The 15349-nt window shown below is 42.9% G+C and overlaps 1 protein-coding gene across 16 annotated transcripts in view; it reads right to left on the reverse strand.

Moving 5' to 3' along the window:
- KALRN (kalirin RhoGEF kinase) overlaps positions 1–15349 on the reverse strand; it is a 693044-nt gene that overhangs the window by 619125 nt on the left and 58570 nt on the right. For 8 of the 16 annotated variants that reach the window (XM_015130034.3, XM_015130032.3, XM_015130030.3 and 5 more), the window contains exon 1: positions 13128–13325. The exons of the other annotated variants lie outside the window; for them this stretch is intronic. In XM_015130034.3, the coding sequence (XP_014985520.1) occupies positions 13128–13194 (67 nt within the window). In that variant the 5' untranslated portion in view covers positions 13195–13325. Of the gene's footprint in view, positions 1–13127; positions 13326–15349 lie in introns of those variants that run through there. 16 annotated transcript variants of the gene reach the window in all.

Here is a 15349-nt window from a genome sequence, read left to right on the forward strand (position 1 = left end):
GAGAAGACACATAATCAGATTGGTCATGCCAAGCTTGTTAACTCTGATCTGTGCAGGTTCAGAAAGCTTGCCAAAGCAAAGGAGACCCATTGTGTCCAAACACAGAAGGGGCTGTCTTGCTCTCTTAAGCCCTCAAGACCTTCCTATGAGCTGGATTTTCCAGCCTGTAATGTACAGAACATTCCCTACCTCCTTCCATACCTAATGATGATACTGTCCACCTCCTCCCTCCCAGCACCCCACATCTGTTGGCAAGCTCTCTTGGCTGCCCTTCCTGCTATGTATGTGCTGCCTCTGCCAGCGCAGTCCAGCCTCCTCCAGACACAGCAGCATTTGTCTGGGATTCTCTCCCTGCAGCAGGGAAAGAGTCAATACCAGGGTTCTTACTTATTTATGTGTTGGTTTATTCCTTCCCAGGCATGAGGCAGCAGTTAAGGGGAAGGGGACAGGGAGGACAAGGCCTAGAAAAGAAGCTCTGGGGGGCCAGAGATTGGTGGAAAAAAAGTATCTATAATTTCAACTGCTTTCCAACCACATTGTCTCTAGCTGAGCCCCCTGGGTGAAAGGTCTGTATATTACCGAGGATAGGAGATTGTAGTCTTAATTATGTCTTGAAGCATTTGGCTGTGTTCATCCCGAAACTTCCAACAGGAAAAAAAAAAATGTGGTTTCCATTACAGTATCACTGAGGGACTTGTACTGGGGTTGGGATCATTAAAAGGAAAACACTGATGAGTAAGCCATGGCATTTTGTCTTTAAGACTTAACGTCCTTCCTCCACCCCTAGCCCTGTATTTTATTTTGAGACAAGCTTAAAATAGTCCATAAAATATGGAGCTCATTATTCCATCTAACAGATTTCATGTAGCATGAAAGTAGATTAAAAGCCCCATACCAATTATTCCTCCTATCCTGGGTTTATAAGGAAGATACTCCTCTGGGTTCTTTAGAGCACAATTCTGCAATAGCCCAGGAGAACCAAGAAGTGCCACTTGTAACCCCAGACAGCTTATTTTTCATAATGATAACAAGGAAGGATAAAGAAATACAATCCTGCTTTTGGAGCTTCTTAGAAATTTTGCCTGGAGTCGTTAAAAGCTGAACCCAAACCAGGTAACCCTCAAACACATGAATTCTCCAGTCTGTCCATATATAATGACTACATCAAGGCTACTGAGCACAGTAAAGGGGTGGAGTTGAGTTGAAACCATAGGGGAATATAATGCAAAGAGGCCTCAATTTGAAGTTTTTCATTCTGGCTTCACATCCAGGCTCAGCTGACAACTGTGTGACTTTGGGGAGTGAAATCATTTCTTTGAGCCTCAGTTTCCTCATCTCATCTCTTCCAACTTCATCTTTCTTATTTTCCATGTGCAGGTGGCATCTCCTCTCCACAGTCTCCTCCAAGGCCCAGTACAAGGTTTTATATAGGAGAAAGAAGGAGGAACGGATGTCTTGATTGCACTGACAGGCCCCTCTGAGCTGGCTCTTGGAGGTGAGTCCGATAATAAGAGCATCAAGGTGAGGCTCCTATCCCTTGCTCCTATACTCTCCAGTCATGGGTCCTCTCTGAGTCCCCTCAGTTATCTCATGTATACAATGAGAATAACACCCTCCCACAACATCACAGGGTCATGGGACGTTTGAATGAAGCAGTAAGCACCTATCTGAGGTCTTGAACTATCCCACCTCTCCAGTCTGAGCTCATGACACTGCCTGTTCTTTTTTAAGAATATCAGGACCATCTGAACTGCATTTCCTCATTTTTAATTTTTTCTACTTAAAAATCATTTTCTAAGCACTCCTTCTTCCTTCCTTACAACAGAGGAAGTGTCCCCTCCTCCAGTCTACCACTTCCATCTGCACTCTCTATTCAGTCCATCCCTACCTCCTCCAGGCCACTGCTTCACTGCAGAGCACTTATCACAAGCTGTTCTTACAAATTCAACTGTTGCTTGACTTGTGTACTGTCTGCCTTACTCACTAGAATGTAAACTCCATGAAGATTTCATGCCTTATTCATGTTGTATCCCTAGCAAATAGCACTGTCCCTGGAATATTGTCAGTGCTCAATGAATATTTATTGAATGGATAAATAAATCCATTTCTGTTCCTCATCTTTAAACTTATATCACTGGTCCCTTCCCCCAGCCTCAAACCCATAGGCCTTCCTCCTTTAACAAAATCATCACTTGACCCTAACGTCCCACCAACCACCATTCTATTTTTACCTTGCATTTTCTGACATATTTCTCAAACAAACAATATGTGCTTGCTGCTGCCTCATCTTCACCACCTCCTCCCACTGCAATCTGGTTTCTTGTCATTGAGGTGCTGAAACAATGCTGTAAGTAGTCACCAATGCCTTCTGTCACCAAAGCCCTCAACATTGCCTCCTCTCCCTGCACATGGAGCTCCCTAACTCTCCTTCTCCTCTATTCCCACGAAATTATTGTACCCTGGCTCTCCTCCTACCCTTAAGGAATACTCTTTGTATCTCTCTTATCCTGTCTCCCTATGTCAACACTTTCGAAAACCAGTCTACACTACTCTCACTTTTCTCTATGCTGTCTTCCTTGAGCTAATACCAGTTTCACCATCACTTTTTGGCAAATGACTCAAAATATTCATCTCCTACCCTAACATCCCCCTAGAAACACAAACCTACTTTAATGCATGAACGAATCAGGCATCTTGTAATCATCTAAAACTCAAACTTTCTAAATCCCTTTACCAACATCCCAAGTCCTACTCCTCTTTTCAGACTTTTAGTGTAACGGTTGCCACTCAAGTCAAACCTAAGCATGAAAGCTTCAATGACCTTTTAATATGAAGAGTAAGAAATCCCTGTTACTCTCTCGGACGTTATCTTGTACGTCCTTCTCTTCCTTCCTCTCCATAGGCCAATGCTTCCTTCACATCCATTTTCTTTTTCTCCAGTTCTCTTTATGTATTCAGATTCATCTTTAAAGAATATGACATGCTCAGAAGTTCCCCATGACCCTTGCTTCCTCTTGTGTGCCTTACCTTCCTGATACACTGATCTGCCCCCTTTTCTTTAGCTATCCATCCCCTTCAACCCACTTTGTGCTTCTGCCCATGCTTTACTGACTAGAATGTTTGGCCCCACCTTCTCCACCAAACAAACTCCTATTAATCCTGCACCCCAAGCTAAACTATCAGATATTCCGGGAAGACTTACTTCTCCAACCCCTCTAGGCAATTAGTTGTTCTGTCCTCTGTGATCCTATGCAAGCCTAGGTAATTGCACTTACCAGTTTTGTTGTAAGGTCCTTTTTACACATCTGAGTCTCTCCTTAAACCATATAAACCCAGTAGTATTTAGTCTACTGTCTGGTACATTGGTACTGCTCAATACCTTTTTTAAATTGAATGCTACAACTCTGGAACCATTTGCTCTTAACCCAACATGCCAATGCAAGAATCTTCATAAGGTAGCCCCAGTCTGTCCCTCCAACCTTAACTCTTATCACACAGATGCTCCAGGCAGTCTGATTTAGTCTTCATTCCCCAAGCACACCCTGTATTTGCTGATTTCCATCCTCATAATTAAGGGTTACTAAAGCTTAACCCTGTTCTCTCCTTTTTATTCTGTCATTGTATTACCTATTGTGTTATTTGTTATTATCTACTCCCCCCATCAAACTGTAACACTTCACAAAGACAAGAACACTGTCTTCTTTAGCATTGTATTCCCAGAGCCTTGGGTAGAGCAAAGCACATAGTAGGTCCTTAGAAGACATTTGTTGAATAAATGAGTATTTCTTCCTTCATTCAGACCCAATTATTTCTCTCTTGTAAATTCATAGCACTCATCTAGCAATATAACATGAAAGAGTACCTGTGGCATCACAAAGATATATTATAGGTATTAATAGGTGAATATTTTGTAGGTGCTGTCCACAAGGAACCATGAAACACTAGAGCTAGAAGAGCTCCCCCTTATAAGTAATCCATCACTTGAAAGAGGGCCAACAGAGATGCAGAGATGTTACTGTTTATTCTTTTTTTTTTCTGGGAGATGGAGTCTCGCTCTGCCACCCAGGCTGGAATGCAGTAGCGTGATCTCGGCTCACTGCAACTTCCACCTCTCAGGTTCAAGCAATTCTCCTGTCTCAGCCTCCTGAGTAGCTGGGACTATAGTTGCGTGCCATCACACCCGGCTAATTTTTTGTATTTCAGTAGAAATGGGGTTTCACCATGTTGCCCAACCTGGTCTCCAACTCCTGAGCTCGGGCAATCTGTCCACCTCGGCCTCCCAAAGTGCTAGGATTACAGGTATGAGTCACTGTACCCAGCCTTACTGTTGATTCTTGATCTTTCAGGAGTTTGAATTGTAAGCTCCCTAAGGGTAGTGAGCTTACACCTAACCCTAATCACTCCCTGCTCTACCTGGACCCTTAGTAGAGTCTATTACTACTGCTACTAATAACAACAATACTAACTGCTTTGGTGTTTTCTTTGATAATAAGCCACTTCTGTCCACAAGGTGAAGAGCAAACCTATCACTCATGCTGGGGATCCAACTAGCCTTCTGAATATCCAGGGACACAGCTGTCCCACTGCCCCTTGGTTCTCAGCAACCACTGAGTATGCCACCACAGAACAGGCCCTGGGAGGACATGCCATATCTGGGCAAGCGCTGCTTTGCTGTTCTCACATCACGGTAATCTCCACCCCACTGGATGGAAACACCACACCGGGACCTCACAAAGCAGCTATCAGTGTCCTTCCCCCAGGACTTGGCCTAGATACATCTTGCCTGGGTAGTTCACATCACAGACAAGACATCCCAATGATATGCTCTACTACCTGCTGACAGGGAAGGTGGCTGGACTCCCAGTTTAACATGCATGCTGGAGAGACAGACAGATGGAGCTCTTCCCATCTGTATGGCAGCAGGTAGAGGGGGCAACCCATCCTAGACAGGAGTCCAGGGTCCTGGATCTTGACTTTTCCCTCAGCAGCTCTCTGACCTTAACCAAGCGCTTAATCTCTACGAGCCTGTTTCCTATCTGTGAAACGGGAAGTGATATGACCTATCTCAGACGGGCATAATGAGAAACAAAGGGGTAAGATATTTGGAATTATCAAATAATTACATTTCTCTTTTTCCTCCTTAACAATGCTGTGATAATCAACTGTTCCTTGGAGAGTTCAGATACTCTGTTAGCCAAAGTTATTAATTAGGCTTCCTATTAAGATATAACTTTGAATTAGGTATCTAGGTGAAAATATAAAGGATAGTGAGGACAAGGGCTTGCCCTCAGGGAAACTCCACTCTTAATGGAGGGAAATGATCCCCGACAAGAAACTAAGATTCCTAAAGCTGCAGAAATTCGGACAGCAAGCACATACTTACTTAGTACTTATTGGTACCAAACACATGTCACACATATTAGCTCCTTCAAGGCTCACAACAACCTCCTGAGGTGTGTATTATTACTGCCCACAGGAGCGCATTGTGAATTACAGAACACTAGCCATGGACCTAGTGCCCGTGAGTCTCTGAATGGAACCAGGTATAGTCAGGGGACCTTTCTCTAGAGGACATCAGGGCTAAGAGGTTTGGAGGGAAAAGAATGTGGATTAACTATAAGAAGAGGAGGTTTGGGGCATTTCAAGAGAAAGCACAAGAAAATATGAAGGTTGCTGGTGAGGCTCTGATACAGAACAACAGGGAATTGTTCTGTGATGGTGTTTCAAGTGGGTGTGTGTTCAAACTCTTTATTAGACAAGAGGCCTGGTCCCTTTAGTAAAGTGATCTTGTGGCAAAAGCCAATTAAATAACTCTAATAGGTATATATATAGATGACTATAAAAGCTAATTTAAAGTAACTTCTTTATGTATTACCTGAATATTCGGCTCAAATGAGAAGGTGATTACAACTTAAACTCCTTCAATTAGAAAAACCCTAGCACAGCAGAATCACCCAATGTGCTTTTCATATACATGTTGTGTGCTTTTTTCTTCTTTTTCCCATTGAATGTAAGAGAGAAGGAACAAGTCATAAAGGTTGGCGCAAAGAACCCATACATCATGCTGGGCATACATATGCAATAGTTAACAAGAACAGGGCAAGCCAGACCACAATGGGTATCCAGAGTCCGGGGCAGGCTAGGGACCAGTTACAAGCAGATGGCCTAAGCACAGATACCGAGTCTGACCTGGTTAGGGGCCAGAGCTGTACAGATAGATAAGCAGCAAGCAAGCCAATGATAGAGCAAGTCAAAGACACGGTATCTGTCAGTGCTAGAAGACAAGGAGCCAGAAGAAGGCTGCAGGCATGGTGAGGATGAGACCAAGGAAAGGGAAAGCACAAAGATCAGGGTGCCCTGACAACCAAGACCACGAGGTCCAGCTGCCTTTTAACTTCTTGCACCTGAGCAGAATCAATCCTTGACTTGGAATGTTTGGGAGATCTGAAAGTTGAGACAACAAAGAATGGCCAGTCAGGGAGAGGTGAACTTTAGTGACAAACCCAAGTAGATTCCTGGTCAAAGTAAAGCCCAACACCATGAAGGCTTGAAAACAGTTATTCTCCTTACCTCCCATTTATCCTGAAGAGAGAAAATGATTTTTCTTTCTCTAATTCTAGCAGAATATGGATAATGCCCACCTAACGCCTTCCTAGTATGAGTTATACAAACCAAGGAAGGAAAGGTTTTTGACATCTACAGTGACAGACCACCATCCCTACCTCCAAACCCCTCAGCAGCCTGAACTGAGAGCAATAAACCCAAAGCAAGCTGGGGCCAAACAACCTCCTGGGACACAGATAAATTGCTTTTCTGGGAATATGAAGGAAAGTCAAGGTTTATCTAGGAAGTCATAGAAAAAATGGTTAAGTTTGTAAAGAAAGTTGCATGAGTTGTATCCAAAAGATTGCGTTCTTACACAATTTGTTCCTTAGCATAGTCCTATGTTTACTCCTATGTTTACTATTCCCATGTAGTGACTTGTTTTTCATTCATTTTGTTATTTTGCAACAGAGTTCCTTTTGCCCTTACTCTCTGACATCCACGTTAAAGGATGACAACAAGCAGTTCTCAACTCTGGCTGCCATTAGAATCACCTACAGAGGTCTTTAAAATGCCAGTGTATAGCCCCCTTTCCAGCTATTCCAATTTAATTGGCTGGAGGTGGAAGTGGGGGTGTTGAAAGGGAGGAACTGGACATTACGCTTTCTAAGAGCTCCCAGATGATTCTAGCATACATCGAGAGATGAGAAACAGTTGGTTTCTGGTCCAGAATCCAAAACACTTTCTGGTAGCTATAGGAATGTGGACAGTACCAAGAAGATAATCTCATTTGTCTATTTTTGTTTTTGTTTGTTGTGCTTTTGAGGTCTTAGCCATAAAATATTTGCCTAGACTAATATCCTGAAGGGTTTCCCTATGTTTTCTTCTAGTAATTTTATAGTTTCTGGTCTTACACATAAGTCTTTAATCCATTTTGAGCTGATTTTTGTATAGGGTGAGAGATAGGGGTCTAATTTCATTCTTCTGAATATAGATATCCCATTCTCCCAGCACCATTTATTGAAAAGGATGTCCTTTTCCCAGCACCATTTATTGAAAAGGATGTCCTTTTCCCAATATATGTTCTTGGTACCTTTGTTGAAAATAAAAACCTTCTGCACAGCAAAGGAAACAATCAACAGAGTGAAGAGACAACCTGTAGAATGGAAGAAAATATTTGCAAATTGTTAATCCAACATGGGACTGATATCCAGAATATACAAGGAATTCACATAACAGCAAACTAACAAACAAAACAGAACAACCCAAATAATCCCATTAAAAAGTGGGCAAATGATCTGAATAGACTTTTTCTTTTTTTTTTTTTTTTTTTTTTTTGAGACTGAGACTCATTATACCACCCAGGCTGCAGTGCAATGGCACAATCTCGGCTCACTGCAACCTCTGCCTCCCTAGTTCAAGCAATTCTCCTGCCTCAGCCTCCTGAGTAGCTGGGATTACAGGTGCACGCTGCCACGCCCGGCTATTTTTTGTATTTTTAGTAGAGATGGGTTTCACCATGTTGGCCAGGCTGGTCTTGAACTCCTGACCTCAGGTGATCTGCGTGCCTTGGCTTCCCAAAGTGCTGGGATTACAGGCGTGAACTACCGCACCTGGCCCAAATAGGCTATTCTCAAAAGAATACACACAAATGGCCAACAGGCATATTTTTTTAATGCTCAAAATCATTAATCATCAGGGAAATGCTATCAAAACCACAATGAGATGTCATCTTACCCCAATTACAATTGTTATTATCAAAAAGACAAAAAATAAAAGATGCTGGCGAGGATGTGGAGAAAAGGGAACTCATACACTGCTGGTGGGAAATGTTATAGAAAACAGTATGGAGGTTTCTCATAAAACCTAAAAATAGAACTATATACAATCCAGCAATCCCACTACTGGGTATTTATCCAAAGGAAAAGAGATCAATCAGTATGTCAAGGGATACCTGTACCCTCATGTTTACTGCAGCACTATTCACAATAGCCAGGATATGGAATCAATCTAAGTGTCCATCAATGGGTGAATAGATAAAGAAAATGGTTATATATACACAATGAAATACTACTCAGCTATAAAAAGGAAATCCTGTCATTTGCAGCAACATAGATGAAACTGAAGGTCATTATGTTAAGCGAAATAAGCCAGGTACAGAAAGACAAATATTACATGTTCTCACTCATATGTGGAAGCTTAAAAAAGTTCATCTTAAGGCGTAAACAGTACAATGATAGGTTGGTGAATGGTTACAAACATACAGACAGAAGGTAAGTTCTAGGGTCTGATAGCACAGGGTGACGATCATTAACACTATATTGTATAGTTCATAATAGCTAGAAGAGAATATTTGAAATGTTCCTAACATAAATAAGAAACGTTTGATGTGATGAATAGCCTAAATACCCTGATTTGATCATTACACATTGTATACATGTAACAAAATATCACTTGTACCCATAAATATGTACGATTATTATGTATCAATTTTTAAAAGCATCAAGAAGAAATTAGCAGTCTAATTCAGCATATCCTTAAGTTCAACATGTGAGATGTTGAGATGTTGACATAATGACAAACATCAGTAATTTTTGTACTTCTGTCAGTATTTTAACCATATCCACATACCTCCTACACTGTTGTTTCCTTGATATTGTTTTAAGTTGACTCTTTTTTACTTATATATCTTTATAAAAGGAATTAGTGGACTGCAAGGTGGCATAAAAAGGTAGGAGAAAAAGAAAAAAGAAGATCATGGCTGAAAAGAAAAGGCACTCAGGGTTAGAGGCAAGGAAGACAGGTAGGGGCAGGTCCAGGATTGGAGACACAGGATCTATGGGGTGAAGGTGACCCAGCACAGACATAAGAAGGGATGGAAGCTGGGCAATGAGAGAATAATAGAGAAATGCCAGGGAATGGGGATACTTGTAGCAGGTAGCATAAAGCTGTGCCTTGAAAGAACACAAGGGACAGAGAATAAGCATGAGGGCCAGGGAGGCTGGAGACTACTGGGGCCAAGAAACTAAGGCAGGGCAAAGTGTGAGGCCCAGGCAGGGATGCTGGAAGGAGAAGAGGGAGACTAGAGGTAGGAATGAAGGAAAAGCTGAGGAATGGGTGGGCTTGAGGAGGGCCCACAGTGAATGGGTGGGGCAGCAGTGGATAGCCCAACAGAAGCAGGCATCAGGGAAAACAGATTGTCTTCTGGACTGTGCCAGGCAGTGGCCAGCAAGATAAGCTCAAGAAACATCTGTAAATCACCTAAAATCATCTCATGTACTACCAGTGGTGGACATTCCCACATGCTGGGAAACTGCCTGATGCTCTACGAATAAAGAGCAGCAGTCTTTCATTCTTCCCCTTTCATTACCAAAAAAATATTACATGTAAACAAAGGAACCTAAACCCCTACCTTACTTGTCAGGTCCCCATGAATACACCAAAACTCAACAACGAAAAGCAATGTGACTTCTTTTATATACAACTCATGCTTCTTATCTCTATGAGCTCTTTTGTTTTGATAGACAATCCCCACCATAGCAACCATCTCCTTAGTCAACGTCTATAAGCACAGAATACAATCAGCAGAATTGACAAACGCCCAGTAACAAACACCGTAAAAACAGCATCTATTATTAAGGAGAATAAATCATCAAAATAATGTCTGAACAAGCTGGTAGTACACTGTCAAATAAATTCTTGCATGTAGTTAAGTATAGCCCTAGAAAACAATATCCTTTATTTTTTAAATCCTTACCCTTAGCTGAACAATGATGGGGGAGACAAAAGATTAGTCTGCAATCATCAAGCCTACGCTGTTATTTCTTTGTAAAGTTTATTTCAGCTCCAAGATGTGTTCTAATGTTTCCTCCCTTTTCCTAGGTGTGTCAAATCACAGATTCACTTATCCTCCAGTCACAGCCAAGTGAGTGACTCAGGCCAGCATACAGCTCATCGATTATTTCAATTTCCTGGGATAAACTCATCAGTTCCCACTTCTCATTTCCTATCCCCTCCTTACTTTCTTGAGGCCTGTTACTTTCAAGATGACATAAGGCACGACAATGATGAGGGCAACATGATATAAAATCTTCAAACAAATCAAAGGAGCTAAATTCTGTTATACTTAAGAAAGATCAAATCTAAGGGAATTCTGTTCACCGCCCAGAAAGGCAGGTTCATCTTTCATTCACTTATTCATTCATTCCTTCAACAAATATTTATTGAGCATCTTTCATGATCTAGCTCAGCCTAACATGCCACTTAAAAGCATGCCATTTTCTATGCAATGTTAGGTAACATTCATTACAAGAGGAAAGGTGCCATAACTGAAAATTCTTTTTGAATATGGATGTGGGTATGCACACATGTATAATACTTCAATACTGATTAACCAGAACTGGGAAACATAATCAACATCTAATCTCCAAACACCTGGAAATCAAACACCCTACACAGTCAAGAGCTACTGGTCTAAAACCTCACATTAAGGAAAACCCTATAGATAGAAAGACACATAAACTTTCAAATTACAGTTATATGTGGTGATCAAACATGCATGGAAGATCACATAATTCTTGCAACCAGCTTTTGCTATCCAAGGAGACAGGTTAATCTATCAACCCATAAATTCATTAACCTGACATTTCCAAAATGCCTGACACTATATATGCACTAACACAATAACTTTCCCCCAAATTCTATGATGTAGGCATTATTATTAGTATTCCAATTTTTAAGATTAACAAACTGAGAATTTGGTTAAGTATAGCTCTAGAAAACAATGCCTTTTATTTTTTAAGTCCTTACCCTTAGCCTTTTATTCAAGGGCACTTAGAAGGCAGTGGAGCCAGAACTTGAACCTAAGTTTGTGACTCATGGATTCAAGCATTTCTAAAAGATAAAAATAAATTGGTAGTATTATAGCTTATACATTAACATCTAGTTTCTTCTTATAATTAACATCATATGGTAGTGTGAATCTTGTTTTAATTCATGTAAGTATAAATTGTCTCTAAGCCTCTCACCATTCTTAATTGGACTTTTCTTAGTTCTCGGGTATTATATACCACCTGTTCCTGTCTTTCCCAGGATGTTTGTTGGAGAGTGAGAATTAACTGTCTTGGTAATGAAAACTACCATTTAAAGAGTACTTTGTTTGTGCCATGCACTGGGATAAGTATTTCACTTATAGTTTCTCACTCAGCCCCTGCAGCAACCCTCTGAGTTGGTACTACCATTATCATCATCACTCCTTTTCACAAATGAAGGGAAGAAGATACAGAGAGGTTAAGCAACTTGCCTGAGGTCACACAGATAAGGAGGATTCACACCTAGTGGTCTCTTCTCCCTTCTCCCAGTCTATAATCTTCATCAGTAGGAAGTTCTGGTTCCCTTCTTAACGCCCTCATCTCAAGTCTGGGCTCCCACTGGCCTGTTTCTCGGTGCTAGTGAGAAACTGCTTTTAGTGTGTGCTGGTTTGGTTTCCTCCATCTTTGTTTTCTCCCCTGATAAGGGTCCTGGTTCACCTGCTCTGTGCAGCTCTCTGCTTCCATCTGGTATTGATCTCCTGGCACACTAAGACTATTCCTCATACAGATGAATACACCTTGGGCTGTATAGCAAGGCTTCCCCAGAGCCATCTTTCCCGACAAGAGTTTGATCTCGTTCTTGACAAAACCTCTTAAAGAAGCCAAAGCTTTTAAAAATAATATTCAACATTTTAAAAAATCAATTACCAAACAAGTTCACAGTGGCTTTTCCTTTCAAAAGAACATCTGGATTTGTGTCACATTATCAGGACACTTTAATTGCATTAATATTTGATGATAAAATGTATTAAGGTCAGATTAACCTGAGAAATAAAACTGATTTTCTCTTTTCTTTCCACTACCTGCAAATTCTGTACCGGCTCTGTCTATAGATAATCAAAAAAGGGAACTATCCTCAGGATAGGTACTAATAGTTCCGTGAAGCTAAGAAGTGCACAGGCAGGAACTCAGCATTTACTAAGCACCTACTGTGTGCACCAGATATGATGTTACATATTTTACATCTATGAATTAAACAATAGCTCCAGAGCAACCCCAGCACATAGGTCTTACCGTGCCCATTTCATAGATGGGTAAACAAGCTCAGAAAAGTCACATAAATCAGGCTAAGGTCAGTGGCAGAGCTGAGATTTGAGCCTGAGTCTGTTTGCCCCCAGCTTCTTGCTGCAGGAATCATTCTCCTTCTGCACTGCTTCTCAGAGAGTTCTGTCAAGAGCCCTGCAAGACAGGGCTTAACTTGTATTTGACTAGAGTACTGAGCTTGATGAAAAACCCAGCAAGAAATGAGATCCTGTTACACAGATGCTCCCCAAATGACCCTGTGCTCCTGATTCCCAGCTGGGTCATACATGTCCCCAGAAAAATAGCCTTTCTTTACTTTCCATGGGTTTGCTACTTGCCTCTGTTTCATTCCTTCTCTCTCTTCTTGACCCCCCTCCCCTCTCTGCTGTGTCTTTCTGCATGTCTCTTTATGTCTCTATGTGTATTTATCTCTCTCAGTCTCTCACACAACCATACACACACTCAGGATACCTCGATCCAGCAGCCGGAGCAAGCGGAGATACCAGAGATACCACTGGTCCCAAAAGCGGTCCGTCATCCCACCCTGAACTCATCCTTCACAGCCAGTCCCCTCGGCAGAGCCTCATCCCACCACCGCTGACTCGAGGAGGCCGGAATCACTTGACGCTGGGCTCGCACACAGCCTGCTCTAAGCAAACGCCTGCCTGCAAAGACAGCCACCAGTCCTCCCACACAGAGGCTGACTGTGCCGGGAGCCGGTTTCACAGCAACAAAGGAACAAGTGCAGAACAACGCCGTGTGCAGACCGAGCCTGCCTGGACCCAAGGGGAGGTCGGAGATGCGTGGGAGGGAGTCAGGAAGGGCTTTTGCAAAGACGCGAGGTTTGCAGTGGTCTTGAGAATGAAACTCCACAGTCAAGTCCATGTGTTAAATTTTTTTCCAGCATCTCCTGCCATCCTGGCTTCCATGCCTCCCACACCAGAGGCCAGTGGCTCCTCCAGTAGAATGTGGGATGGGAAGCCAGAAGCTCAGCCATTTTGGACTTTGAGGCCAGTCCAGGAGCCCGGGAGCCTTACTGCCTCACTGCCTCACTGCCTCACTGCCTCACTGCCGGGACCACCGGCTCTCCTTGCCCAAGACTGCAGGACCTGCATGACTAGTAAAAGGCCACAGATCTTTTTTTCCTATGTCCCTTCATGGAACCTTTGTTATAGTAGAGACAGCATGGGCTCTGAAGCATGGGCTCTATAGTAGAGACAGTCATGGGTCCAAATCCTGGTTGCCACTTAATACTTGCCTGGCCTCGATGAAGTTATTCAGCTCCCTGTGCCTCAGCTTCCTCCTCTGTAAACCAGAGAGAATAGTATTTGTGAGCCTCAAAGCAAAAGAATATGTTTCTGGTGTCGCACCTGGTAGATACTGGTAGATACGAGGTTCTCCCTTACCTCTCAACCCCTCTCCCTCTTGCCAGACTCTCAATTCCCCACACGTTCATACATCCCACGGTTTTCTATCCCAGGCCTTTGCTCCTGCCCTTCCTGCCAGTAGCATGCTCTCCCCACTTTCCTACCTCATCATGGCCAAATGCTCCTAATTTTTCCAACAAATAACTCAAATGCCACAGAATCCAGGCAGACTTCCCTGATCTTCCTTCCTTTATATTTTATTTTTTTCATTCCACCTTCTCCTTTGTATATGACTCTTCTTCCTTACTTACCCATAAACTCCATGAAGGTAGGATCTGCTTTTTAATCATCTTTGTGTCCCTCAAAGAACACTGAACTTCGCAATTACTCAAGTAATTACTAACTGGACAAATGAACGTGCAAGGGCATCTGAGTCCCCAATACAATGTTGTTTTCAAGGCAAGGAGAAGAGTAAGCTGCAGAGACCTCAGCCCCTGGGCATTGTCTAAGGCATTGTCTAAGGCCTTTGGGGCATGACGGGGTGCCCAGTCCTTGCCCCACACACAGCACGTCTTACAGTGGGCCAGCCTGTGACCCAGGTGACTGGGAGTGCTGCTCACTGAAATGAAACCTGAGGAGTCCCCAGGTCTAGGAAGACCTTGTTCTCCAAGCCTAAAAACTACCCAACAGCCATCTGCACATTCATCACAGCTCTGTGCAGCTTAGGCCATGCCAGCAATGCCTTCTCACTGTCCTAGCAGAAATGGTGGTCTCCAGGCCTCCTGGTCTCCATCAGGCAACTGGCAGGCATGTCTCCCTCGGCACCAGCTCTTCCTTGGAACTTATACCTCCAAGATGAGACAGGCTGTCGATTTCTGAAGAACTCAGACCTGGGAGGACACACGTCCAGGGGGTAGAAGCCAGGAGGGAGAGGGAGAAAGCTAGCAGAGCCACAACCTCCACCGCCTGCCCCTGCCCCCCAGATGCCTTGTGGTTTCTTCTTAAAGGGCAGCATTGGGTCTCGGCAGAGATATCACCACCCAAGAAGCTACCTCTCAGGCTCTGTTAGCATTATTTTCTTATTACCCTAAATGGACAAGACTCCAGTGTGTAGTTAACACAAGAATGCAAACCCCTCCTCCTCCCTCCAGAGAGAAGTAACCCGGTGTTCTGCCCTTCACAAATAACAAGAATTCATCGCTCACGTGTGGCCAGTACTTTTTCGTTCACAAAGTACTTTCATAACTGTCATCTCCCGCTTGCCCTGCAAGGTCTGTAGGATGGGAATCACTTTCTCCAGTATACAGAAGAGAAAACCCATGTTCC

This window comes from Macaca mulatta, chromosome 2 (genome assembly GCF_049350105.2).
Source record: "Macaca mulatta isolate MMU2019108-1 chromosome 2, T2T-MMU8v2.0, whole genome shotgun sequence".
Taxonomy (NCBI): Eukaryota; Metazoa; Chordata; class Mammalia; order Primates; family Cercopithecidae; genus Macaca; species Macaca mulatta.